The 26,692-nt window shown below is 43.9% G+C and overlaps 1 protein-coding gene across 1 annotated transcript in view; it reads right to left on the reverse strand.

Annotated features, from left to right (window-relative positions):
• Positions 1-2,556: 2,556 nt before the first annotated feature.
• Positions 2,557-26,692, reverse strand: part of LOC146175244 (transmembrane protein 45B-like) — a 193,617-nt gene continuing 169,481 nt past the window's right edge. The window contains exon 3 of the mRNA XM_084584683.1: positions 2,557-2,963. Within this exon, the coding sequence (XP_084440809.1) occupies positions 2,694-2,963 (270 nt within the window). The 3' untranslated portion in view covers positions 2,557-2,693. The remainder of the gene's footprint in view (positions 2,964-26,692) is intronic.

The following is a 26,692-nucleotide window of genomic DNA, read 5'->3' on the forward strand; positions in this document are numbered from 1 at the left end:
TGCATCGGACCACTGGACTATGAAGTCATTCCCGACGGCAGCACAATATGACAACGGCGACGCGCACGCCCAGAAATCGTACATGTTGTACCCGGTGTTTAAACTGTCTTAAGCTTATATTTACTTTTGTTTATTTTGGGACATCAAGGTGGTGTTTTGTAAGGGGGGAGTAATGCCGTGAACTATTCAAATGTCTATTTGTTCTTTTTTGGCAGCCGCCGGCTTGCGGCCTTATCACTCTGATTCGAACGCACAAATCTATTCTGTATTATTTGATTGTTCATATTTGTTGACGCAAGATGCGGCTTTATCAGTTCCTTTGTTGCTTCTTCCACTGGTTAACCTACCTGTATTTCCTCTTCCTCCTCCTCCTTCTTGTTGCAGCAGATAATTCGAGATGTACCCCGAAAGGTTTCAGCCAAGCACAAATTCCGGGGTATGCTAGTCGCTGTTCGCGGTTTTATCTAGATCTTTCTTCGACCCCTTGAAACTGAGCGCTGACGAGTGAAACTGCATTTTTTTTTCGACGACTGCTGAGCTTGATTGTTGTTCTCGTCGCCACCGAGTTGTTCAGTTCTTTCGCGGGCGTGATTAAGAGAGCCCAATGTAGAGTTGATTTCCGTGGAGATCGTCAGTAATGTCTCAACCACCTGACAATATACATGGCTTCCATCGATGGTATGCTAACGTGTAATTACTGCCTCATCGTGCAAACCTTCTCCACCTTGGAAGATACGCGCAAACATTTCCCCCCAGCCCATTCAGATATGTTGTATCGATTCCCACTGGCCATGTCGCCAGATCTGCTGTCCATTGCGGTTAGCACAGGTGGTAGAATGCATACTCGGGGCAGGCGCTGTTCCCCGGTTCTAAACCTACACCAGGACATATTTTTCTTCGCAAGCCGTTATGGAGTAAGCATCATTCTAGGCAATGGCTGAGGTTTTTGGTAATTATATACGTTAATTTATTTATTTGTAATTATTGCTATGCGTATGTATTTTATATCATTCGTGTGTATGTATCATTTTAATAATACTCCACGGATGTTTTTTTATATCATGCGTGTGTGTGTATCATTTTATTAATACTCCACGGATGAGAACTAAAATTCCCTAATTTGCCAGTGAATGCACTCTATACACAAAACTGTCTGCGCAACTATATCACATACAGTTCAATAATAATTTGAAGAATGGTTTGGTTTGTGGTTTGTGGGGTTTAACGTCCCAAAGCAACTCAGGCTATGAGAGACGCCGTAGTGGAGGACTCCGGAAATTTCGACCACCTGGGGTTCTTTAACGTGCACTGCCATCGCACAGCACACGGGCAATTTGAAGAATGAGCGGACACGTGCCACACACAGTTAAATATTAACTTGAAGAATGAGTGGAAACATATCACAACAAAGCAAGGCGCAAAAAACGACAAAGGACGAGAGGAGGATGGGACCTCATCTTGTCCTTCGTCGTTTTTTTGCGCTTCGCTTTGTTGACGATGAACCAACACGCTCAAACATTTTCCCTTCTGAAGAAGATATCGCAAACAGTTAAATAATAATTTGAAGAATGAGCGGTAACGTATCACACACAGTTAAATAATTATTGAAAGAATGAAGGACTACCGCATCATCAAAATCAAGATGTACAGGCTGTCAGAAGTGAAGAGCTCAGGGGGTCTGCTTCTGAACCACATCATTCGGTTTGTAATATATTTGCAATGTTCCAAATTTCTTGTTCGTAAGAACAGGTTTTGTGCTGCCCCCTCCAATAGAAAGAGCTCCCGTTAATGTTAAATCAGCGTCACTACTCTGCTCAGAAGCAGACCCCCCCCCCCCCCCCCGCCCGGGCTCTACACTTTTGACAAAGACTGTACTTGAGCGTGAAAGACTTGCCTCATTTGCTGGAAACAGCGCAACCTATATTATTGATATCTATTGTAGGTAGCTTGGAAAAGAATATATACGCTTAATATTGGGGATTGCTTTTTTTTTCTTAGACGGTTCGCGGACAGTCAGATTATTACTGCAAATAGAAGTGCTGGCTGCAGCTGCATACAATGTAATATACAGAACGAAAATTCTCAGAATACATTTCTGTCACGTCTGGCCAATTCTTGAGTATCGTTTTTTTTTTCGTAAGAGTTCCCTTCGGGAGCTATTTACTTCGCTAAGTGAATGTGCATTTCGAGGCTTACAGGTGATCGTTTTTGTTGTGACACAGTTCTTGCCTTCGGAAACAACGAATGAAAAAACATTATTATAATTCTGCGGGTGAGCTTCTGTATAATAAATTCCGTGACACGGAAACCCACATTTTTCCACAATTGAAAGTTGTCCCTCGCGTACAACTTAGCAGTAAATTATCTTTTGCCATTCAAATCACTTGATTATTTCCTCTATGGGTCTTATAGTGAACGCTGTTATGGAGTACAGGGCGCAGTAAGGCTAACGCTTTCACCTTTCTCCCTTCGCGACACGCCAAAGTTTCAATGTCACATGGCTAATATTTGACGCGCGCGCGCTTCCACTACAGAGAGAAGCCATAATTACCCGATGTGCTCAATGAGTGGAGTAAAATATAGATCTTTATTTTTCAATAAATGAAAGTCTTGCCAAGGCATTGATCAAACCTTCGCGCTAGACATTGTTGCCCTTGCCAGCAGCCTCACGACTCCTTCTCTGGCTTTGGAGGTCAACGTTCAAACGCATACACGGCATCTCGTGTAGTGCCTTTGGTGCAGTGGTTGTTTTCGTCTTTGGGTCCATCAGGGACCATGGAGTAGGCAAACGGCCCACGACGGGCAAACAAGACACCTAGAAGTGAAACGTAGAGGAGAGCCACAACCATGTGTCCGGCGAATATGGCGGCAGCCAGCATGGAGTCCCGCTCACTTCTGGGGTCCCAACGCTTCCGCTGCAGCGGATCGAAAAGCACAAAGGCGATCTGGATCAACCACGTACCCTGCGTCACAATGAGACATGGAAAATATATGTACATTCTATATCTGAAAGTGTAAAACCGAAAGGAAACAAAACATTTCGAGTATGCTGACAATAAATAACGACGGACGCTGTGGCTCCTCCAACGAGCGTAGAATTGTGAGAAATCACATTCGGAAGCTACATTGAGGCCGATATATATATAGAGTATTTTTACGGCACCAGACCGGCACCTTAAGAGGGCACTGCAATGGCGATGTATTATATATAAATCGTGCATGTGTGGAAGTTGATGAACTCAATGACTCGCTCAGCGAACACTGGTTCAAAAACCCAGGCTGTGCAATGTAACATAGCGTACTGAGGGGATTAGGGCGTTCATCTGGAGGAAAATAAGTCGCTTCCAAAGTTTCTGCCAATCAGATATGTCAGTCAGGCAATGAAATAGTACCACACTACCCAAAACGCTGAATAAATAATGGTTATGCCACAAACTTGATAAGGAAAAGGAGTGAGTAATCTGCTACCACGTTAAGGTCTGTTAGTCATAACTTAAAAGCAAATGCGCGGAGAGGCGACAGGCGAAGCACGGAATACTTGTTATGAAGAAATACCTGTTTTGCATGCTGCTGCTCCACCCATCGCTATGGTAACTGTGACGCGACCAAACCACGGCTGATTTCTAGAGACGCACGACGGGATACCCGAGCCTTATTAGCCCTCGTTTCAAGATAGTCCTTACCCACGTAATGACTGATTACCGCAGTTGAGGCCGGGCAGGAAGGTGAAGCGTGAAATAAGAGACAAAACTTTGGGTTGCACGCTGGGGTTTTCACTCTAAAAGTTGATTGCAGAAAATTATGCTTCAACGCCTAGACTTTCGGCGTCGGTATCATTCTCTTTAGTAACAATCCATGTTTTATCATCCCAGAAGTGATTAGATCGGAGGGCTCACTTCGGAATTCTAGTTTCCTCTTTCATCATCATCACCAGCCTGACTATACCCACTGCAGGACGAAGGCCTCTCCTATATCTCTCCAATAGAGGGTTTACAAAAGTACATCTGGCAACCATGAGAGGCACGCTGATCCCGCTCTGGCCGCCATATTTTGTTCGCTTCATCCGTTCGCTTCGTGTGCGTCCGTCAGCGCCCGCCGTTCTGTTCGCGCTTTTCACGTTTTAACTTAGTGTGCTGTGCTTGGACCTCTCTTCGGTCCCTGGCGGTTTCTGTTAGCGACGCCTAGAAGCGTATTTTGACAGCCGAGACGTGGCGGGGCCCACCGGCTGCGCTGCCGAGCGCAGTTACAAATTGCTCTACGAGTCGTGTATGAGCCCCTCGGCAATCCGCAGCGTCATCCCTATCCAGGTACAGTATCCAGAGTTCTGTAATGTGGATTTTTTTTTTGTATCTGTGCGCCTTTGCTGTTTACTTAAACGCCTATGAGAGATCATCGCGAGTATGTTTGCTTGGTTTGCGCAATCACCGTCGCTCATCACACTGGAAGATACTTGGTGAAATGAGCGAGGATGCATTTTATTTTATGATAAAAGGATCGTGCGTAATTTGACTTAAGTTGGACTGGCGCTTAGCACTTTCCTTCCCATGCCGTCGACGCAGTAGTTGGCATTAGTCTCGGAATTAATCGGGGTCTGTGTATAAAAAAAAGTGCCATAGTAATTTTTGCTTCCAGTGATTGAATATTGATTGGTGTGCGATAGGCGATGACTAGTTAATAAAATCTTTGTAAATAATTGAATAATTGATGAAATAAAGAAACTAAAAAAAGGAAAAATTGGAAAGTAAGGGTTTAAAGGTGACAGAATGAAAAACCATTGCTTGGTGATGCTAAGGAAGAAAATTTAGAATGTGTAATTTATTAATTGAAATAATTGAAGAATGTGTTCAAAACTGTCAAATTGCTCAGAATGGAAAGCCGATTGTTGCTGACACATGCGCATTCGTGTATAAAAATATAAAACTTCAAATAAAATAAAAATAAAGAAAGAAATGATTGAAATATAACATAACATACATAACATAGAAATATAGCATACATAACAACAAATAACATGCTACACTTGTGTGTAGTATGTTACTTTTGATGAATTCATAGTTGACTGCATTGTATTCTTTTTGCCCCTCCTACTAGGGCCCAGTTAGGACCTGCAGTATTTGGTAAATAAAATAAATAAATAAATAAGAGAGCTAAAATATAACATGTGAACAAAGTAAACATCGTGCGTGTGTGTGTATGAGAGAGAGAGACTATCGCGCTATACCTTTAACGGCGGAGCTTAAGTGACCCCCTAATTTTTCTATAACGATATGATGTAATATAAATCTGATTTTATGAACACAGCCAGTTGCACAAGGCAGAAACACTTCGCAGTAATGTGAGTTGACTTTTGAAATTTCTTTTCGTTTCAGCCGAGTTCTTCGAAGCTTCCAATGTCAGCGCTTTCATATGAGATTACGGCTTCAAATGTTTACTTTTTGACAGAAAGAATAAACAAGAAATCGACATATTTAAAAATTCCGGTGAATTTCAGGTAGCTGTGAATTAGCGAACCATCGGGTCCTTCCTTCCCAGTGCGATTGAAAACTGGAATAACCTCCCCGAATACATTGTCATTGAGACTAATCCTTCTAGATTCAGACAGCTCCTAATCGACTATCTCCATGAAAAAAAAATAATCTTCCTGTACCTTATGTCAGCTACCAAGCCCTGCAAACTGACCAGCCGGTTTTACTTCCATAGCTGTTGTTTGAATTTGTTTTATATTTTTGCCACTCTGCCATGACTTATCTGAATTTGTTACTCTTGTCTTTTTTCACCTTTTCTTTACCTGCTGTTTCTATTTTGTGTCTTTATGTTATTTTGTTATTTGTTTTTTATATATATATTTTTTCTATACTTCTATATTACTTTTATATTTATGATCATGTATGACTGCTGAACAACCCTGTACTACCCCCCCCCCCCCTTATGTAATGTCCCGAACGGGACCTTTAAGGATTAATAAATGATGATGATGATTTCTCCTTCTCCCGTGTCTTCCATCGCAGCATAAGCTTATCCTTTAAGTTCACAAGGCTCCATAGCGCGCAAAACAACCTTGCTTTTTTAGGTGATAGCACATTCTGTGAGCTAGCTCTCAGTCAGAGGGACGTGTAGTAATGCTTTACATGACCCTTGTAATGCCGATTAGGACTGCAAACGAACGGTCGCATACACGCGTATACTTTGATTCCGTGCGCGTCTACGACGGGGCGCTGCCTGCAGAAGGGCACGCAACAACATGCTGGCATCATTCCGAAAAGAGCTTGTTCCGAAAACAGACCGTCTTTCCGAAAACAGCGACTGCTGTGATGTTAAAAAATGAAACAATCGCTTGTGATCATTCCAGTGCACCTTTCGGTGCATGCACGGGTTCTACAAAGGCGCGCGTTGACAGCGTACTTGATGGGAGGCGCGGGCGGACTGAGCAAAACATGGCCGCCGCGCACAGTTTCTGTTTCTTTCACTAGATGGCGCTAACTTTTGTAAAGCCTCTATTAGCACGGTTCTGTGCTAGCTGCTTCCACGTGACCCCTGCGAACTTCTTAACCTCATCCGCCAACCTGACTTTCTGCCGCCCCCTGCTACGCTTTCCTTCCCTTGGAATCTAGTTTGTTACCCTAAGCGACCATCGGTTATCCACTCTTTGCAATACATGTCCTGCCCATGCCCATTTCTTCTTGATTTCCACTAGGTGGTATGTCAGTAACTTGAGTTATTTCTCTGACCCAATCTGCACGCTTCCTATCTCTTAATGTTAGCCCTACCATATTTCCTTCCATAGCCCTCTGCGTTGTCCTCAACTTAAGCAGAACCGTCTTGGTTAGCCTCCACGTTTCAGCCCCTTAGGTGAGTACAGGTAAGATGCGACTGTTGTATGCTTTCCTTTTGAGCGATACCGGTAAAGTGTGCAGCCACTATAATGTATATCTCCCAGTACTTTTACGTGATGCTTGTCTACCCCCTGATTTCGCAATGCCTGCATCACCGTCGGGGTTTCTTCTGAGTCAAATGCTCGTTCCTAATCAATGAATGCTATGTATAATGGCAGGTTATATTCCGAGCATTTTTCTATCAACTGGTTGATGGTATGGATATGATCGATAGTAGAGTAGCGTTTCCGAAAACCTGCTTTATCATTTCCTTGATTGCAGTTTAACGTTGGCCTGATTCTTTTAGTGATTACTATAGTAAATACCTTATACATAACAGACATTAAGCTGATTGCTCTGTAATTTTTAGCATCCTTAGCGTCCCCTTTCTTATGAATAAGGATAATGTTTGCAGTCTTCCATGGTTCCGGTACCGTCGATGACACCAGGCACTGCATATACAAGGTGGCAAGTTTTTCTAGCACGATATCCCCCCCCCCTCCCCCTTCAACACATTCATACTATCAGATCCTCTCCAGCTGCTTTTTGCTTCTCATAGTTTCTATTGCTTTCTTAACCTCGTCCTACGTCACTGGTGGAACGTCTGACTGTTTTTCTCTACCGCCAATCTCATTACGGTCTTGACTGCTTTGGCTACTATAGAAATCAATATAGAACTCCTCGGCTACTTTGAATATCTTGTCTATATTCGTGATGACGTTGCCCGCCTTGTCACTTACTGCATACATCTGATATTTGCCTATGCCTAATTTTCTCTTCAGTGCTTTAAGGCTTCCCTCGTTTTTTACAGTATTATAAATTTTCTTCATGTTATACTTGGCACTTCGGGCTTATTGATTAGCTTTGATATCTCTGCCAATTCTATCTGGCCTGTTGGAGTGGAAGCTTTCATACTCGGGCGTTTCTTAATCAAATCTTTCGTCTCCTTAGACAGCTTACCGGTATCATCTCGACCTATCCTACCGCTTATTTCTACAGCGCACTCAGTAATGATGTCTCTGAAATTATTGTTTATTGCTTCTAGGGTAATTTTGCCATCCTCGGTTAGAGCGGAATATGTATTTCGTAGCGAGATCCTAAACTCTTCTGCCCTCTACTTCACCGCTTTCTTGCTGATATATTTCTTTCTTACTAATCTGTTTGGTTCCTTCTTCATATTTAGACAAATTCGGGGCCTCACCATCCTCTAGTCACTGCATCGTACTTTCCCGATTATCTCTACATATTGCACAATGGCGGGGGGAGGGGGGGGGGGGGTGAACTCAGTATGAAGTCAATTTTATTTTTAGTCTCCCCGTTAGGACGTTTCCTGTCCATTTCCGGTTCTTGCGTTTGCTGAAGAAGGTATTGATGATTCGTAAGTTATTGCGCTCTTCTAACTCAACTAGTAACTCCCCCCTGCTAATCCTAGAACCAATGCCATAGTCACCTACTGCATGGTCTCCTGCCGGCTTTTTCCCTACCTTGGCATTGAAGTCGCCCATTAGTACAGTATACTGCGTCATTCCTTTCTGCATTGCCAATTCTACATCTTCGTAGAAGCTTTCAACTGCCTGGTCATCATAACTACATGTAGGTTCATAGGCCTGTATGACCTACAGTTTATGCCGCTTATTAAGCCTAATTACGATGCCTGCCACTCTCTCATTAATACTGTAAAATTCACCTATATTATCCGCTATATTTTTATTGACAAGGAAACCAGTAAACCTTGATAGCACAGTACCTGCCCATCCTTCAGTACAGTATAAGCCTCATTCGGCCTCCTAACTTCACTAAGCCCTATGATATCCGATTTCATACCCTTTAGTTCCACTGACAGCACTGCTAAACTAGCTTCACTAGGTATGGTTCTAGCGTTAAACGTTGCCAGGGTCAGTTTCCAATGGCGGCCTGTCCAGCGGAGAAGGAATTCTTAGCACCCCCTGCTGCGTCACAGGTCTGACCGCCGCCGTAGTCAGTTAATGTTCCGCAGCAGCTGATGACCGACGGCCGCGATTTTATAGAACTAAAAATGGCAGGTTGCGGCCAATTACTTCACCAGGGCGGCCAACTCCTTTTCTGGTGAGCGAGTGTGTTGGCGGAGGTGTTCACCGGCATCAAGTCACACCCCAAACCTGTTTATGCAATTCCATCGACACGCGGATGTTTTTTATCCAGTGTAGAATTGCGCAGCACTGGGATCCGAACTCCGGTCCTCTTGCATGCGAGGTTAATGTGCTACCGCTGTGCTACCGCTGCGCCACCGCTGCACTAAGTTGCACGAACGCCGGTGAGCGTGAACTTATTTAGTAGGGCGACGGCTCGTATCTTCTTTTTTCACCTTCTATCTCGCCCTCTGTCTATTTCCCCGACGCTTCCTTACGAGGCCTGTGTAGTGCGTACTGAGACTTTCGCGAATGGAGCAACGCATTCATGCATTGTACGCTGGCCGCTGCTTCGGAAGCACAACGCTCATTATTCAATCCTTGTTAAGACATCCTTCAAAAAAAAATGCCTTCTCACCACTGCGCTATAAAGTTCCTTGTACTTGGTCTAAGTGGCCACAACATGTTGCTTCTCACAACAAACTTATACAACCGTAAGAAACTCCTTCGTTATTTATCTTTTCATAATTGTATTTTCCTTCTGTTTAAGTACAATATTTTCCTTCTCTTTCCCACGTCTCAACTGCTTATTTATTTCAGTAGTTTATGCACTAAATTAAACATTTCAACGGGTAATTGCAGTACTTAAGGTTGGTCTGTGGGGTTTAACGTCCCAAAGCAACTCAGGCTATGAGAGACGCCGTAGTGGAGGACTTCGGAAATTTCGATCACCTGGCTTTCTTTAACGTGCACTGACATCGCACAGCACACGGGTGTCGTGCTTTTCGCCTCCATCGAAAAGCTGCCGCCGCGACCTTGGGAACAGTAGTCAAGCGCCATAACCACTGCGACACCGGCGGGGCAATTTCGAGTACTTTAGGGTAGGCCTTTGCCCCGGAGGGCAATCCGGCTCACGATAATGATTAAACGTTTAAAATTTCATGTACACATCGTCCTCTGGAGCAGCTGCCAGCACGATGTGCATTTCAGGGATGCGACATCTAAGGGCACCTCGTAGACGACGGCAGCATCTCTCAAGCCTTGATGTAAGCCGCTTTTATTAGCATCGAATTTTTACCTACTTCTCTTGTTTTGGAGCTGCAGCAAATACATGGCCTAGAGGCTTCTCTTCTCTTGTTCTTCTCTTCGCTTCTCTTGCAGCTTTCTTGGACGCGCAAAAAGTTCGATTGCTGTACACTGAGTATTTATTATTTTTAAAACTATTTTTGGACCCGCAGCATACACCTGATGCTGATGTTCGGGTAGCACCCTGAGCATTTTAAACCATTCGTTGCATGGTGTGTATTTACACTTGTGGGGTGTCGTTTCTACCGAAGGAACAGTGGTAGCGGACGAGCATACTATGTCCATACTAGTATCCGAAGCTGAATGAAAAGGCTGTGCTTTCCAGCCGGGGAGCCTGTTTTTGTAGCCGCCGTCAGTAATGCATGCCTCGGGTGACGCAGCGGTGGCAATGTGTTTTATCGATAAGGCAGTCCAGCGTGTAGCCGTGTTACGCTGGGACGGATGATAACAAAGCGGCGGCTGCGCGGATATATGCGCAGTGTGTGTCGACACACTGTGGTGAAGTAACATGCCTGCTGACTTAGCGCGCTGGCATTGAATACAGGAGCGCGCCCATGTGCGGTAATCCCGCTGCATGGATGGCCGGACAGCGGTCGGCCACTGGGCGTGTAGAGGCGCGTATGCCGGGATGGCTGAGATTGTGCATCTGGTTTAAAAGACCACGGCGATAGGAAAGGGGCACGTAAGGCCTGTTACGTGCTGCTCACATGCCGCAGTAGATACTCGTTGTCGATCCAGGTATGGGGACTTATTGGAGCTGAGTGAGGACCCACCCTTAAGAAGTTCTTACAGTTCGACATTCGTAGTGTGAGCCTCGGCGAGGACGTCCGCTGTAATCTGCGAAGAGCTGGTAGCTGCTACACGTGAAAGTGCGCCAGCGACCACGTTGTCCTTCCCGCTAACATGGTGGATGTCTGTGGTAAATTGGGCAATGAACGAGAGTTGTTTCTTATGGACCCGCGGGAGTTTGTCGCGGCATTGAGAGAAGGCTGAGGTCAGAGGTTTATGGTCGGTTTAGATAGTGTAGTGCTGTGCTTCGAGAATATGACGAAAGTGTTAAAGTGCTTCGTATAGCTCCAGAATTTCTCTATAGTAAGCTGGCGAAATGGAATGAGAGGGTGGGGGGGGGGGGGGGGGGGCGTGGTTTCGTTCATGGGACTGGCTGCAGAAGGTGTTTGGTGTTTCTTCGAGAAGAGCTTGGTGTTTCTTCGAGAAGAACGCCAAGGGATGCCAGGTGTTGTCTACGCGTTGCATAAGGGCGGCACCCACGGCGACGTTAGAGGCGTCCGTGAAGAGCCCAAGGGAGCGTCTGGCTCATGATGGGAGAGAAGTGTGGCAGTGCATAGAGCAGCTTTGCATTCTTCGAAAAGTTGCGTTAAAACCGGTGTCCATGAGACGGCTTGGTTGCCTCGCAGACCAGACAAGGCATCATGGAGGGGAGCTTGATAGTCGGCTGCGTGTCGCAAGAAACACCTGTACAAGTTCAGCATGCCAAGGAAACCGCGAAGGTCTTTAGCGGGGGGGGGGGGGGGGGGGGATTTTGCAGGTCCGAGATGCGTTGAGGCAAAGGTCGAGTTCTCTGAGATGAAAATTCATGGCCGAGGAATTTGACGACTGAAGCGCCGAGCGTGCTCCTTGGGACGTTGACGAGTAGGCCGTGGCCGTCGAGGTGTTGGAAAAGCAGACGAAGGTGTGTGTAGTGTTAGTCGGTGTTTCAGGAAAAGACTAATACGACGCCAAGGTAGACGAAGCAGAAGTCGAGACCGCGGACGACTTCGTCGATGAAGCATTGAACGGTTTTGTCAGCATTCCTCAGGCCAAAGCTCATGAAGGGAAACTCGAACAAGCTGTAAGAGGTAATGATAGCAGTTTTCAGAACGTCATCTGGGTTGACGGGTGTTTGCTTGTAGGCCTTCCCCAAGTCTAGCACGGAGAAAACGTGGCAGCCATAAATGCGATGGGCAAAGTCCTGTATGTGTTGAACGGGGTACCTGTCCGTAATGGTGCGGGCGTTCAGGGCACTGCAGTCCCCATAGGGCCGCTGGCCTTCGGTCTTCTTCAAGACAAGGCGAAGTGGCGAGCCCCATGGACCGTCGGAGCTGCGGGCGATTTCCTCACGGAGCAAGGCTTCGAACTCTACGGTGGCTATGCACATGTGGTCTGGGGCAAGGCGACGGGCGCGGCAAATACCCGGGGGGCCTGGGGTGGCTGTGATGTGGTGCACAGTGGTATGCTGCACATCACGCGGAAACTAGCTAGAGCGCGTCAAACCAGGAAATTCGGCGAGGATGGCGTGGAATGGTGAATAATTTTCAACACCGTATACATTGATGCTCGGCTGGTGGGTAGTCGTTCGCTGTCGTAGCGAAGAATGTCCCGTTGTCACGTCGACGAGACGGTCGTGGCTGAAGTTCGAAAGGAGGTTGCAGTGCGCCAAAAATCTGAACCGATGATTGGCTCGATGACTTCAGCGATGATAAAATTCCAATGAAGGCCACGGCCTAGGTTTTTAAACTGGATGTACAGGCAGAGCGAGCCGTAAGTCGTGATTGGGGGCCGGTTTGCTGCGCGCAGCTCGAACGACATAGGAGGACGGGTACCTTGAAGGAGGGCTCGTGGGTAGCAGCAGATGTCGGAACCGCTGCTGTGTAATTTGGTCGGTTACGAAGATGCGACGGCATCCAGGTTGGCAGCTCGCAGCCGTGTCTACGAACTGCCGTTGGCGTTTCTTTGGAATTGCGTTGGCGTTGGAGCTTAGGGAATAGCAAAAAGGGAGGCAACTGCCCGCTCAGCAGCATGGGCCTGATCTTCATTCTGCGCCTTCGGCATCATCAAATTTTGAATTGACAATTCTCATCGTGAATTGCAGGAGTATAAAAAATAAAGCTGATGAGGTTGCTGCCCATGTTTCCTCGGTTAAGCCTCATGTTATAATTGGCACTGAATCGTGGTTGGATGATTCCGTTCTGAGCCCGGAAGGTTTCCCAACTGGTTATAACGTGTATCGTCGCGACCGACACTTCCATGGTGGAGGGGTATTTCTGCTAGTTGAGGAATGCTTTCGCTCTTCAGCAATAACAGCGCCCCTAGTTGGCTGCGAATCAGTGTGGTGTAACCTAAGCCTAAGCAATGGAAGGGACCTCACTATTGGTTCCGTCTACTGTCCCCCTTCCGCTACCAACCCTGACATTTTCAGGTAACTGTCTGATTTCTTGCTTGGCTCAAAAAATGACTTTCTGATTGGCGGGGACTTCAATATGTGTGATTTCAAATGGGTTGACTACAAACCTCTTCGTACGAATCAATCTTTATTGTCCTTGGCGTTTTGTGAAGTAATTACTCCTAATGATCTATATCAGTATGTCACTGAGCCTACTCGCGAAACTCAGCACTCATCTTCAGTGTTAGATTTGCTCTTCTGTAACCGGCCATCGGTAGTGCGCGGCACTGTTATCATACCAGGAATAAGTGATCACAGTTGGAAATTAGAAATTGGAAAATGGAAATTAGCTTCCTACGTCAGACAGAACGTTTTGTTAGTGCTGGTTATCCTTTGCTTGTGCTGGTGTCGGTTGCCAAGAAGTTGATTAAGCGCTTGAGATTGCCAAGGCTTGAACAACATTGTGGGCAAGAGAAAATAAAGGATAACAGGAAGGTGGTTGCTGTGCCGTACATCCATAATGTTTCTCATCGCCTTAAAAGAATTGAACGAAAAGCTGGTGTTAATGTGGTTTTCACTGCCCCTAACAATTTGAAAAGTCTCTCTAGAAAGGTAAACACTAATTCAAGTGATAAAAAAAATGTGTGCCACACAAAGCACAATAACCCTTTTGTTGAATGTACTGAAGGTCTTGTGTATTCTTTGCCGGTGTCCTGTGGAAAGGAGTACATTGGGCAGACGGGAAGATGTGTGAATGAAATACTATTAGAGCATAAAGGGAATTTTGAGCATGCTTGCCAACATTTAGGGGTTCACTGCGCTCAAAAACTTGTGCTCCGGAACTCAGCAGGTGCAAAGTGCTTGCCAAGCACAAAGAACAGCTAGTTCGCGAGATTATCGAGGCAGCTGCTATAGCGAAGCTGAATGATAAGTGTATCAGCACTCCGTCTATTGCATTAACAAAAAGTGAACTGGACATGTTGTAAATTGACGCGCCTGCATGGTTACAAATTCTGTTACTTTTTCCAATGCTTGAGCGATATGGTTGTGACGCACGTGGCTGTTGCACATATATAAGAAGGCATGTTTCTTCGCAATAAACTGAGTTGTAAGTCAGCGCTTGTCTCTCGTGCGTCTCATTGTTGAGCGGTTGCTTGGCGGGCTAGTTGGTTCATATCTAACTTGTATTACAGCGCGAACCACAAGAAGGGACGACGACAGACAGAGTGAAAAGAGCGCTGACTTCCAACTGTTTATTATTCTGATATGCCACGCATTTATACACATTTGAAGTTTCAGCAGGAAAGAGCAGGAAAAGCAATCAGCATGAAAGGCATAGGCGATAGGACAAGGCCCTAATCACCATCAATCCAGACACTTCAGCTCTTGCTTGGTTAGTGCGACTGATGGCGTGCTTACACACCTTTCCTCTGTACGAGCAATGTTCACCGCCTAAATTATCTCCCTGACACACTGATCATTGTGTCGAGCAACGATTGTGCTTTTTTTGAAACTCAGGCACGCAAGGTTGTCTGCGGCGACGTGTAGACTCATCGCCACAATTACGACAGTGCGTGCTAAGATTGCCCTGGTCACCATCATTTACATTCTTGTTGTGTTCTTTCAATCTGGTATTTATACACCTGCCGGTTTGTCCAATGTATTCGCGTCCGCAGGACAACGGAAGGCGATATACAACACCTTCGTCGCAAGTGACAGACTGATTCTGGTGTCTAATCATGCACGATTTTTTCTTTTTGCTATAGCACGGGTTAGTTTTCTTGCATAGACACTATTGCCCGACACAATGATCAGTGTGTCAGGGAGATAATTGAGGCGGTGAACATTGCTCGTACAGAGGAAAGGTGTGTAAGCATGCCATCAGTCGCACTAACCAAGAAAGAGCTGAAGTATCTGGATCGATGGTGATTAGGGCCTTGTCCTATAGCCTATGCCTTTCATGCTGACTGCTTTTCCTGCTGAAACTTCAAATGTGTATAAATGCGTGGCATATCAGAATAATAAGCAGTTGGAAGTCAACGCTCTTTTCACTCTGTCTGTCGTCGTCCCTTCTTGTGGTTCGCGCTGTAATACAAGTTAGTCGCGTTGTTGTTGCGCTGTTTTTTCACTACCCGAATCGTTGATGGTTGTCGTCATCACCAGGCTGCTGCGACAAGGTGGTGTTACTGTCACGGCTTTGGTGGTAACGCGTCGGCAAGTGTTGATCCAGGTGGCGTTAAAGGGAGCTGAGCTGTGTGCTATTCAGCGGTGCGGCGACAGCCTGGACGGTGGGCGACAACTGCGGCAACGATACCTCGATGACGCGATCAGCGATCCTGGAAAGTTGGTCGAGAGGTAGCTTAAGCTTAGGCTGCAGAATTGCCTGGACGTGCGGTGGAAGTCGTTGAAGCCAAATGAATCCTGAACTTCCATGCTGGCCGCGAGAGCACGCATGTGGCGGAGGCGCTGCGAAGGCTGGCGCTAGGCCAGTTCTGCCGACTGTAGTTGCGCACCTTCTGATCTTCGAAGAGTGACGAGCTGCAGGTGAGTTCAGTCCTGATATTTGGGCAAAAGTTGGTCGTTGGTGGGTTGACTAGGATATCCCGGACCTCGTTGGCGATACGGGCATTGAGGTGGGAGGCGACATAATACGGTCTTGAGTGATGTGTGCAAAGAACTGGGCCTCGACTTGGGCGAATCACACCTCGGGCGAGTCAGGCCAACACGGCGGAAGCTTGACAGGGCAGATGTCATGTGGGGGAGTGTGCCGGATGCCGTTTGCAGGGGTTATGATGTTATGGGCGGAGCCGGCAGGATGCTGCTGCACGGAAGCGTTGAGTTGGCCGGGCGGTTCGTTACGTTTTTTGCTCTTGCTGGTCCATGACAATGCGTATTGTTCGTTGTCAGGGTCACCAGATGTAGAATGTCGTTCTGCCGAAGGAGGAATCCCAGCATAAAAACGTAATGACTGTATTTTCGATCAACAGTGGCAGCGGACGACGATAGTAACGTCACACTCGTCTCCAAACCGGAAGGAAAAAGCTATGCGTTCGAGCCCGGTAGCCTGATTTGTAGCCGGCGGCGGTGACGTATGCCTCGGGTGACGCAGTGGTGGCGCTGTTTTATCGATAAGGCAGTCCAGCGTGTGGCCGTGTTACGCTCCCAAGTAGCACAAAGTGGGCTATGACGTGGGGTCCCGTGTTGGGCTCGTTGGGGCAGCCCATACGGGCCCCATGCGGGATTTGTAACGCCTACATTTTGCCGCAATCGGTCCCAATGTGTATCGATGTATGCAGCCCAATTAAGGCTGCCCGCATTCAGCCCAGGTAGTCGAATGTGGGCTGCACACCAGAATCATTGCACGTTAGTGCAGGCAGTGCCGCCCCATTAATCAGTGTTTTCATTCTTAAGCCGATTAATCGCTCCAATACCTGAATTGTACCGGTGCGGGCTTTGCGGAGGTCAGTCCGTTTCGGGCTGGCCCACGTGCAGCCTTCATGGGTAGAATCTAGCATTTTCCGGCTTCCCAAGTTCTAATATTCCAGTGTGAAACATTAAGAACTATTTCTTTACCTTGTATTTGACGCTCAGTAGCATAAGGGAAATTTATTCTCAGCGCTAAAATAATGTAGTCTGGCCCACATCACCGCACACATGTTGGCATGGATATTTATTTTGGTGGTGTGTGTGTAGAATAGTACTGGCGCAGTAAAAATTTGGGGGTAGTTCAGTCCATACTCGTAAAACGAAACAGTTACTGTTTCATATTTTCTGTCAATACAGCATAATTACCATAGTTTTTAGAGTAAAATTGAGTAGCCTTTATTTATGGCATGGATATGCTTAGGACGGTTATGTGAAACCTCCAAAAGAGACAATTAGCGTCCGGTATCCCATGAATTACATAAATAAAATGGTGCTTTAAAGATAGGGTGGAGACGTTCCAGAGCGGTAGGCCCGCCTACAGCCAATTTGGCGCCCACTGCGGCCTCTCACGGGCAGCCCCGCTTAGGCGGATGTTATTTTTACCGCATGGACTGCGAACATACGTTGCATTTGCCCGCAAGTATCCTCGCTTTTCAGTCCGGCCGCAAACCATGCGGGACCTATTTGGCTTTCCGAGTAGGTACTACAGGGAAACGTAAGCGCACAAAAAGACAAACACAAGAGAGTAGACAGGACAAAGGCTAGCAAAGTCTATAAGTGACTGCAAGGGCAACAGTCTTAGCATATCTTTTACGGCGAAGACTCATAAAAAAGATGTGCCTTTTCGTTGCACCGTAAGCGAGCGAGGGTCTTGGCAGCGCCTTGGTAGTCAGCACCTTTTGAACAGTCTAAACCAGCTTGTGGCTAGGGATCTTTTCGCCACAAGAACCTCATTCGAAATAATTACGTTTCTTCAAAACAATCAGCAAGTTGGCCATTTGTTTTCCGTTGCTGCCAAGGACCTTTTTTATTCCATTCCCATAAAGAATTTTTCTTAGCCGTTCGTGGATGCACAGAAGAGAACGGGTTCGTGCCCTTTCAAAATGAGCCGGTGTTTCGCTTGAAAGTTTTATGTCATTGCTAGAATTTTGCCTAAACGCTACAGTTGTACAGTTTGAAGGCGGGCCTGTTCTGAGTAACATTTTTCTTTCAATGATGGATCGCAGGGTAGAAGAGCATATAGATAAAGAAAACGTCTTGAAGGTTTTCAGGTTTTTAGAGGATTTTTTGATCATTTTAAGTAAGCAGGATAAGCGCTTATATCTAGCACAGTTAATGAAATTGTTGATATATGTTGTAAGCTTAGATAGGGATTAGGATTTACGCAAGAGCAGCCTGATGGCGATAAGTTAGTTTTTAGACCTGCAGCTATCTATAGCTGGATGTACCACCCACGTGCGCAGAAAAGATTTTTTTGCTATGAATCAGCTCACTCAAAGAAAGTGAAGTGAGCCATTGCAGCAACAGACCTAGAGGCAGCCATTGTAAAGTCATGTTCCCATACTATGCAAGCAAGCTTCCAGCAACAGGTAGCCATGCTTGAGAATGCAGGCTTGCCTCATTCAGTCATGACGGGGGTAGTGGAGTCGCTTCTTCAAAAAGTAAAAGGAAAGAAAAACAGTCAAATCCTGAAACCGAAATAAATAGGCAAGTGGTTATTCCCTATACACACTAAACAATTTCTGACCCTTAAGGGTGGAAAAAAGGGTGCGCCACGTGTTTGCACCCCATAACGCACCCTTGAAACACCCTTTTTGGCATTTTCTCACCTTTAAGGGTGAGAAAAAGGGTGCGCTACAAATTGCACCTTATTTCGGCCGATGCACCCTATATTAAGGGTGCAGAATGGGGCATTTACCAAAAGGGTGCAAACGACGGCGCTGAAAGGGAGCGGCAACAAATGAGTGCTGCAAGTACAGTATATGTTCGAATGGTGTCACTTCACAAAGCGTCGTTGTTAATATGTATCACGAAAAAATGAAGTGGAATTGAGCGACGGTAACCACAGAAAATATTGAAATTTGTATAGATATATAATCTGTCAGGAAAGTTCATTAGTTCGATTTCTTTTTTTTTTTTTTTCAAATGTACTGCAGTTAGCATGCACATATCACTCACATGACCTTTGCATCAGAAAGATACAATCAGTACTGGTTTAGAGAGTGCATGAAAAATTGTAATGATTATAAAATTGATGGCAGTGTGGGAAATTTGTTTGGGAGAATAGAAGTACTAAGTCATATTGGAGGGATGTTGAGTTCATGCAAGAAAATTTGGGATTTTTGGGTTGTTAGAGTTGGATGACAATGAACAATGAATGAACCAAATCTTGGAGGGTGAGGCGACATAATGGGTGAAGGTACTCTTAAAACTAAGTCAGCTGACTGAAAATTCTGTATAATTACGTGTTTGCGCGTTTTTTGTTGAAGCTGTCAAGCGAACGTGAGCACCGAGCCCCCACTTCCAAACATGGTTTTATATTGCAGAGATTCAACTGAGTATGGGCATTCTGCGATATTCTCGGTAACACACGTTCGCCGCCGAGAGTGCCTACATTTCATCAACACATTGACTGCGAACATGTGAAGAGTTTGCAGCCTTTGCACCTTAGTACGGCACCTCTTCGAATTACGTACTGCATAGCTGTTTTAAAAAGGTTGAATTTGATTTCCTTACACCACATCGAATAAAGCACTTCTAAAGGACAATAGACATTAAATGTTGTTGGCATTTTTATTTTTGTTAAAGTGCGCAAGACATTCCTATATGGATTACCAATCGGCTTTTGCCTACGGCCACTCAGTATTTTTTTTTTTTTTTTGCGTTTCTTGCTAGTTTTGGTTTCAGCAGCTGAGAGATGGCTGTGATATCACAATCAAATCTACGTAACGCTCGGCCTGAAAAAAAAGCAATATAATTGCAGACGCTTCATCTTTTGTAATTCTTGTCCTCCAAGAAAGACGGCTTTAGTTTTCTGCTGAATTAAAACAACACTGGAGCGATTTTATCGCTGTTTTATTCATGTCTCACGTGACCTAGACTTGACTGTGACGTCATAGCCATAGCTCGACGCCTTAGTCCTTAGTCGCGGAGGTTCCAGCCCCCGTTCCTCAGGCCTGCGTGCCAGGAGCGGGGAGTAGGGGGCCTCCTAAATCGATGGAAATTAAAGTTTTAATCAATCAATCAATCGACTTTTGAAAGCGAAACCAAAACTGTTGATAAAAGAAATTCGATTATAAATTATACAGCGAGCGTAAGCGAATATCATAAGACGATTCATATACAGTAATGTCTTACGCATTATTACAAATGATAAAACACGAATTCAAAAATGCAGTGTCTATACTCCTTTAAAATGCGTAGGAAATGACGCGCAGCACTAATCTGCAAAAAAAAAAAAATTAGAAAGGAGAAAAAGAGAAAGTTATCTACGTCGTCTGATCTTTGTCGGCACATCTACCAGGCAGCTTTGTTCAGCACCGTATTATCTGCACGCATAGCGAGACACTTCTGTGCACAATAGACAACGGACTTCCTACTCGGGTTCCAAATCTGCTGCTTCATTTGCTGTGCTGCCGATTATGTATTTTAGACAGTTGCCTCGTTTTCGAAACTACTGATTTTCTACAACAAATTTTCATGTGAGGTTTGTTCGGCTTCGCTGATCCACCACCGGAAAATGAGAATCGTGTTAATGATGTCATCTGAACTGGCACGTGCACTTTTCAAACTCAATGCAAAGCAAGCAACAGGTCGTTATTTCACATTGCCCCCAACTGGCAATTTCCTGGGTATTGCTCCGATTTCTGCTGCCGTCAATATGCCTTTATGCCAAAATAAGGCACTAGAAATAACACTACAAAACAGAAAACACTCAAGCTTCATTTTTCTAACGAAACCGAAACAGAAACGAACTATACTCTATGCTTTCACCCTTTCACCGCCAGGCGGCCGCCGGTAGCTACCTTCCTCTAGCCAACATGGCGGCTTGCACGTTGCGGACTTGACCACGTTTCGACGATCGTTAATCTGCAGCATCAATTGCGAATCGTCGGTCGTGAAATGTGCTGCGTTTCGCGTGCATAATTGTTGCAGAAGTGTGTACGCCTGTGATGTGATGTTTCGGGCAAACGGGCATTAATTGTGCCGGCTAGTTTTCAGTGTTCGTGCTCTTTGCTTTGCTCAAGCGTATTGGTTGGTTCATCGTGTCAAGTTTGAGAAGCTCGAAGGAAGAATGCGTGAAAATGTTTTTCTGCGTGGCCAACTGAACCCACTTGTTGATTCGGCACCGGTGGTGCGAAGGCGAACAGCTTTCTGGACGGCTTACGCAATCATCTGTAAAGGTAAGCATACTCAATCACATTCCGAGGCGGGCAGTGCGGGAACAGTAACAATGGCCTACCGCATTGCTACACTGTATGTCGTTTGTTTGGGAACATGACGGAACGGACTGGAACGGAACGCGCTTGATTTCAGCTGGCTGCAAAAATAACGCAAATGAAGTTGGATGTCGCGGTGATTATTTTCGCAGATTTGCTGCTAAAAAATAGAACTCCTTCCTTAAAAAAAAAATACACGTGCTGGGCTTTCTTGCCTTACGCGCAGGAGGTTCACGAATGGAAGTTGGGTGATGAGCGCTGATTTGTCAGTCTCGGCCTCGTTCTACTCGTTTCTATTAGTGCTAATTCTCGTTATGGGGCAAAGTAAAGGAAACCCACTGTGTTGGTACATAAAACGTTTAGCTGACTTTCGAGATAACGCTAGCACTTTGCGGACGTAGGAACTCAAACCACTTTCCCATCCGTCATCGCGGCTTTTCCGCTCCGTTGATCATCCCTAGGTAGCAGGTTAAATAGAGGTAAAATAGAGAAGCGCATGGTATGGTGCCTTGTGAGTGCGTGTCGCGGATTTACTGAGGTGTAAAAATATTCTTTAGCCATCCTGTATGGTCATATCCCATTTGCCTCTGCGAGACTTTAAACCACATAAATTACAAAACACCATTTTGAGTGGCTACTATGCCCAACCGATGTTATTTTTCCCCAACAGGATTTACATTTTTAATCGCAATATGAGCTGATTTTATCTATAGGGTCTTGTATCCGCTTGCCTGGCGAATAAAGTCTTGCTTTTGGGTTGTGATGCTTTTCTTATGGTTTTTACACTTGCTTCCTACAGTCCTTTATATTTTGTGTTATCAGTAGTGGGCATTACAATGAATGGATATCTGCAGGTGATGCTTCTGCATTCAAGTAGAAGCTGACAGCTTGGATTCTAGACCAAAAAGCGTGCAGTAAGTTGCTGTGACAGTGTTGCTATGCTTTTTGTTCTGACCAAATGTTCACTTTCTTCGCTCTTTTCCTTAAATCTACTTTTTGGAGCAGTTCTATTTGCCTGTTACAATAGCCATTATGTAGGCCAGCTAGTTTCTTTGTTTTCAGTTTCTGCGTTTGGTTTTGAATCAGCATTTTCGTTTTGTTTTGTTTTCATACTGTCCTTGCTTTGGGCACAGGCCGATCGATCGCAGTCATGGCTTCAAATTGGCCTCTTCCTGGAGCTGTTCTTGCGCGACACAAGCTATGGATTTCGTAGTCAGTAAAACATTGCTTTATGAGTCTTGCGAGCAAAATGAGATTAAAATTGACAAACCGCTCTAGTAGCAGAAAAAAGAAAGATTGCATATTCTCTACATTTTTTATTTTTGTTCAGTCCCTGAATTTTGAAAACTTAACCTCCTCGGTTTTATGGCTCGCATTCTTTTTTCTTCCTTTCGTGTGATAGTATGCCTTGCAATAATGAACGATTTTTTACAAAAATTGGTACACACCGGATTCCTAAAGGAAATATACTAAGCCCCATTGATAAGTAGTCCTTGCTAAATTTCCTTTAGATCACATTCATACCGTCCGATATTCACATCTACATTTTTTTTTAGGTGCCAAAAGTAAGGTTTCACATTTGAATTTTATGCTGTCATTATTGTTTTTTGAACCTAATGGATGACATCTCATCAATTGGTTTCCTTCCACAGTTTCTGCCAAGATATTTAAAAACAACTTTCTTAAACACCATTTATTCAATAGGATTTTTTTTTTTCATTCCTTCTGTGGGCCAGTATACAAAGATCTGCATGTTTTAGAACTTTGGAAATGCCTGTGTTTTGCTGGCACTCATGTAGCTGCAAAATGCCTGCTAAAAGTTAGCAGAATTTCTGACCAATACTATTTTTGATTTTTTTTTTCTGGGAATCAAAAAGCTATCTCTTGTAATATTTTTGTAAAGGGAGCAATATTGTGCAGAATGGTGCATCAAAACTTGCATAATCTGCTCCAGCTTCTTTCCGCACTCTTGTGGAGTATATTTCTGTCAGTGGTTATATAACTGAATATGTAACTTTTACATTTTTCAAAATACTTTTTTGCAAAATCTGGTTGCACTTTAGGGCATGCCAATGCCATTATTACTGCTGATCAGTCTTTTTTAATACAGGCTTGTCTACTTTACCTGCAGCTACTTTGGAACCCTCTTCTATGTCACCACTCATCACTGACAAGGACAAGATGGCTCAAGCTGCAGTGCATTCTGTGGATCCAGCTTCAGACCATTGCTTGCCTGTCGACTGCACTGCTGCACGCCCTCTGAGCTCTGGTATATTTATTCAAGCCATCACCCGCCTGCAACTAGAGAGAATGGAGTCATGCAGTCACGTTTGCAACTCAGGTTAGTTACGAGACTGGTAAACAATTCTTAATTTTTATATATCACCTCCTTTAACATTTGTTGCTGATTGGCATAATTCATGCACCTACATGGCCTATCAGGAGACGTGGAACTAAACCCTAGACCACACATAGTAGCCTGCCTGCATTCCGTACAATTTATCTGAAAAGCTTTATTGTAGTTGGAACTTACAGAATACAAAATTTTCGGTTAACTCACTCTTATTTCCTGCTCTATGAATAATTGAAGGTACATTTGGCTGTTGGCCATTTTGTGCTGGCGCACTAAAAAAGGCTGGGCAAATTGAACACCTGTTTCATTCTGCACACTGATGAGACGCATAGAAAATCTGCACATATGATGAGGATAAGGGCGTGTTCAGATAAGAACGGCAATCAAGGTCCCATGGCCATTTTTTGTCTTCAATGAAATCTTTATATGTGGTGGGCAAATGTCTCGATACAAAAAAATGAACCTTAATTTTGCATGATATGGTGTAGTTTTCTCTGGAAAAAAAAAGTTGTAAATCACTACAGGTGGAAAATGCCATTTTTGCCCTTTCAGAAAGTTGCAACTTTGGAGACCTGCTGCTAGTGTACAGAAAGTTTGTCATCCATCCCTTTTTACCCACTGAATCTATGCAACCTTTACCTCTATGAGAATGATTAAAAACCTGCTTTTCTGTTGCACTTGAGTTAGTAAAATATTGCAAACATTACTCCAGAAACAGCGCGCTACAAAAAAGTCAATTTTCAAACTTATATATGGGCTTGATGTATTATGTCATTAGCATTAAAATCTTTTTCTGTTTATTATTCAGATTCTTTGCTTATTTCCTTAATTTCATGCAAAATTGGGAGCTCATCAAATAAAATATGATATAGAAAAAAGTTACACCAAGGTAAACTGTTCTGGCGTTCTGCCATGAAATTTTAAGCAATAGCGAATTTAATCCATTTCAAGCAATCAACACTGCTAACAAGTAGAAAAGCGACTATATAAGCGTTGAGAAGGCTTTTGATATTGCATATGTTAGAATGAAACTAAATTCAGCAAATAATAAATTGAACTTTTGACTCCTACTTCTTAAGAGGAAGCCATAAGCATTTCTACAGAGACAACGTGCGTTCAGTTCTATATTTATTTTTATACCTTTAGTTCACATAGCGGAACACATTTTAGTACCAGATGTTTATAAAGTACTAAGGATTGTTTTTATAGGAGTTCAATGAAAAAGAAGATGCTGTAGTTTTTGAAATTCAAGTCACAGTTGTCTGTATTTTTTTTTGTAGTTTCAAATTTTTGCCAATTGCAAGATAATATGGAAGAAGAACAAGCAAGTCTAGAACTTCCAATTCTTTGAGAAATAGAGAACTAGGCCAGGATAATGTGCAGAAAGAGTTTTAGTGGCAGCACTTTATATAGTTGTGCCAGAATGTAGGGTTGAATATTAACAAGCTTCAAAACCAGTGCTCAACTTTGAACTTTTTTTATAATGTTAAACAATATAATGCAGCCCTTCTTCAAGCTGTAATATTCATTAGGTACTGAGGATTCTTGAGAGGGATTTTCATAAAAATCGATGATATTTAAAAAAAGTTGAAATCAAATTTTTGCATTTTTGCGGCTTTCAAATCTTGGGCAGATTTGATCCATTGGCAAGAACACGCAGGGCAGTCTAGAGCTCCCTGTTTTGCCTGAAAATAAGGAAAGTATCAGATTTATAAACGAAAAAAGGCTTCATAAAAATATGGTTATCATGCCCCTATTTAAGGTTGAAAATGGATTTTTTGTAGCGTGATGCCTCTGGAGCAAAGTTCCGGATTTTTTACTACATCAACTACAACAACAAAACATGTTTTTAATAACTCCCATAAAAGTAAAATTTGCATAGATTTAGTGGATAAAAAGAATAGCTGGCAAGCTTTTAGTACGATAGCAGCAGGTCTCCAAACTTTCAACATTTTTAAATAGCAAAACTGCATTTTTCACCTGCAGCGATATACGACTTTTTCCCAAAGAAACTACACCACACCTTGCAAAACTAAACCCATATTTGTGCAGAGACAATTGCCCACCACATATAACAATTTCACTGAAAACAAAAAATGGTCATAGGACCTCAAAACAGTTCTTACCTGAATACACCGATACGATATTGTAGATTGCTTTTTTCAATGACAGCTATTTCATATTTCAGTAAATCATGAAGCTGCTTAACGGGCTTCAATGTTGTGGTGTATTGGGAATTATGGCACATAGGCTGCTAAGGCCATTATGCATTAGGCTTATTTCTGTAACTGGAACCACAACATTTATTTTACTTTATAAGGTTACCTTGGCCACTTTTCAGAAAGTTACTACTACCACTTTTTTACCCATACCTGGCAAACAGTACAGAAATAAGATCAATAAATCATCTTAATTCTGCTCACAACAGTACATAGAAATCTCTCTCTTAAAGGTATTTTATAACCTTTTTTTTTCTGCTCTTTGGGACATAATTCTACTGCCCCCTATGAGCATCATTGCAGCTCTCATATGGAGTTCTCCTGTTATCACTAATGAAAAGAATTCATTATATTGGACCACTCTCTCATTAAATGCGACCCTTCCAAGTTCAGTCGGCAGCTTATATTTCACTTAGAGCATGAGCACATGCTAATTTTGCCTTTCATTTCCTTTTATTTGTATTTTTCAAGTGTATTAAATATGTATATGACTTTTCTTTCTTGGTGCCTGCAGTATCTAAACTGTAAGACTACTGCCACTCTTCAAAGTTACCTCTCTTCAACTAGAGAACCTTAAAAGACAATAAAATAACGATTATCCTTTGTATTTTGATTTATCTGTACACATTGTTTCCAAGAATACTAAGCAAGGGTTGAGGGTGAGCCTCAGTCCAGAAGCCAGCATTTCAATAAAGGTACTTGTCCTCATCTTGGCAGTGTGGTCATCAGATGTGGAGCTAGCATATGCTTTTGTTTTACAAGAAGAAAGCGGAGGAGGGAAGGAGAACAGAGCTAAGGGTTAAGAGAATGTTATCTTTTAAATAGCTTTCTCTGAGCTGGGCTACAGCAGCAGCAGCAGAGTACTTTTGAAAAGCATTCCGGAGGTGGCGAATTATATACCAGCGTTAGGTGTCCAGGAGTGTAGTCATAAAAAAATAATTATATGTCGCACGTGAATAGTGAAAAATTATCAAACATTATCAAGAAGGAAAAATATAAAAAGACAGAACTTTGGGTAAACACGTTGAG

The sequence above is a fragment of the Amblyomma maculatum genome, chromosome 11 (assembly GCF_055883805.1).
Source record: "Amblyomma maculatum isolate TAMU_Amacu chromosome 11, ASM5588380v1, whole genome shotgun sequence".
Classification (NCBI taxonomy): Eukaryota; Metazoa; Arthropoda; class Arachnida; order Ixodida; family Ixodidae; genus Amblyomma; species Amblyomma maculatum.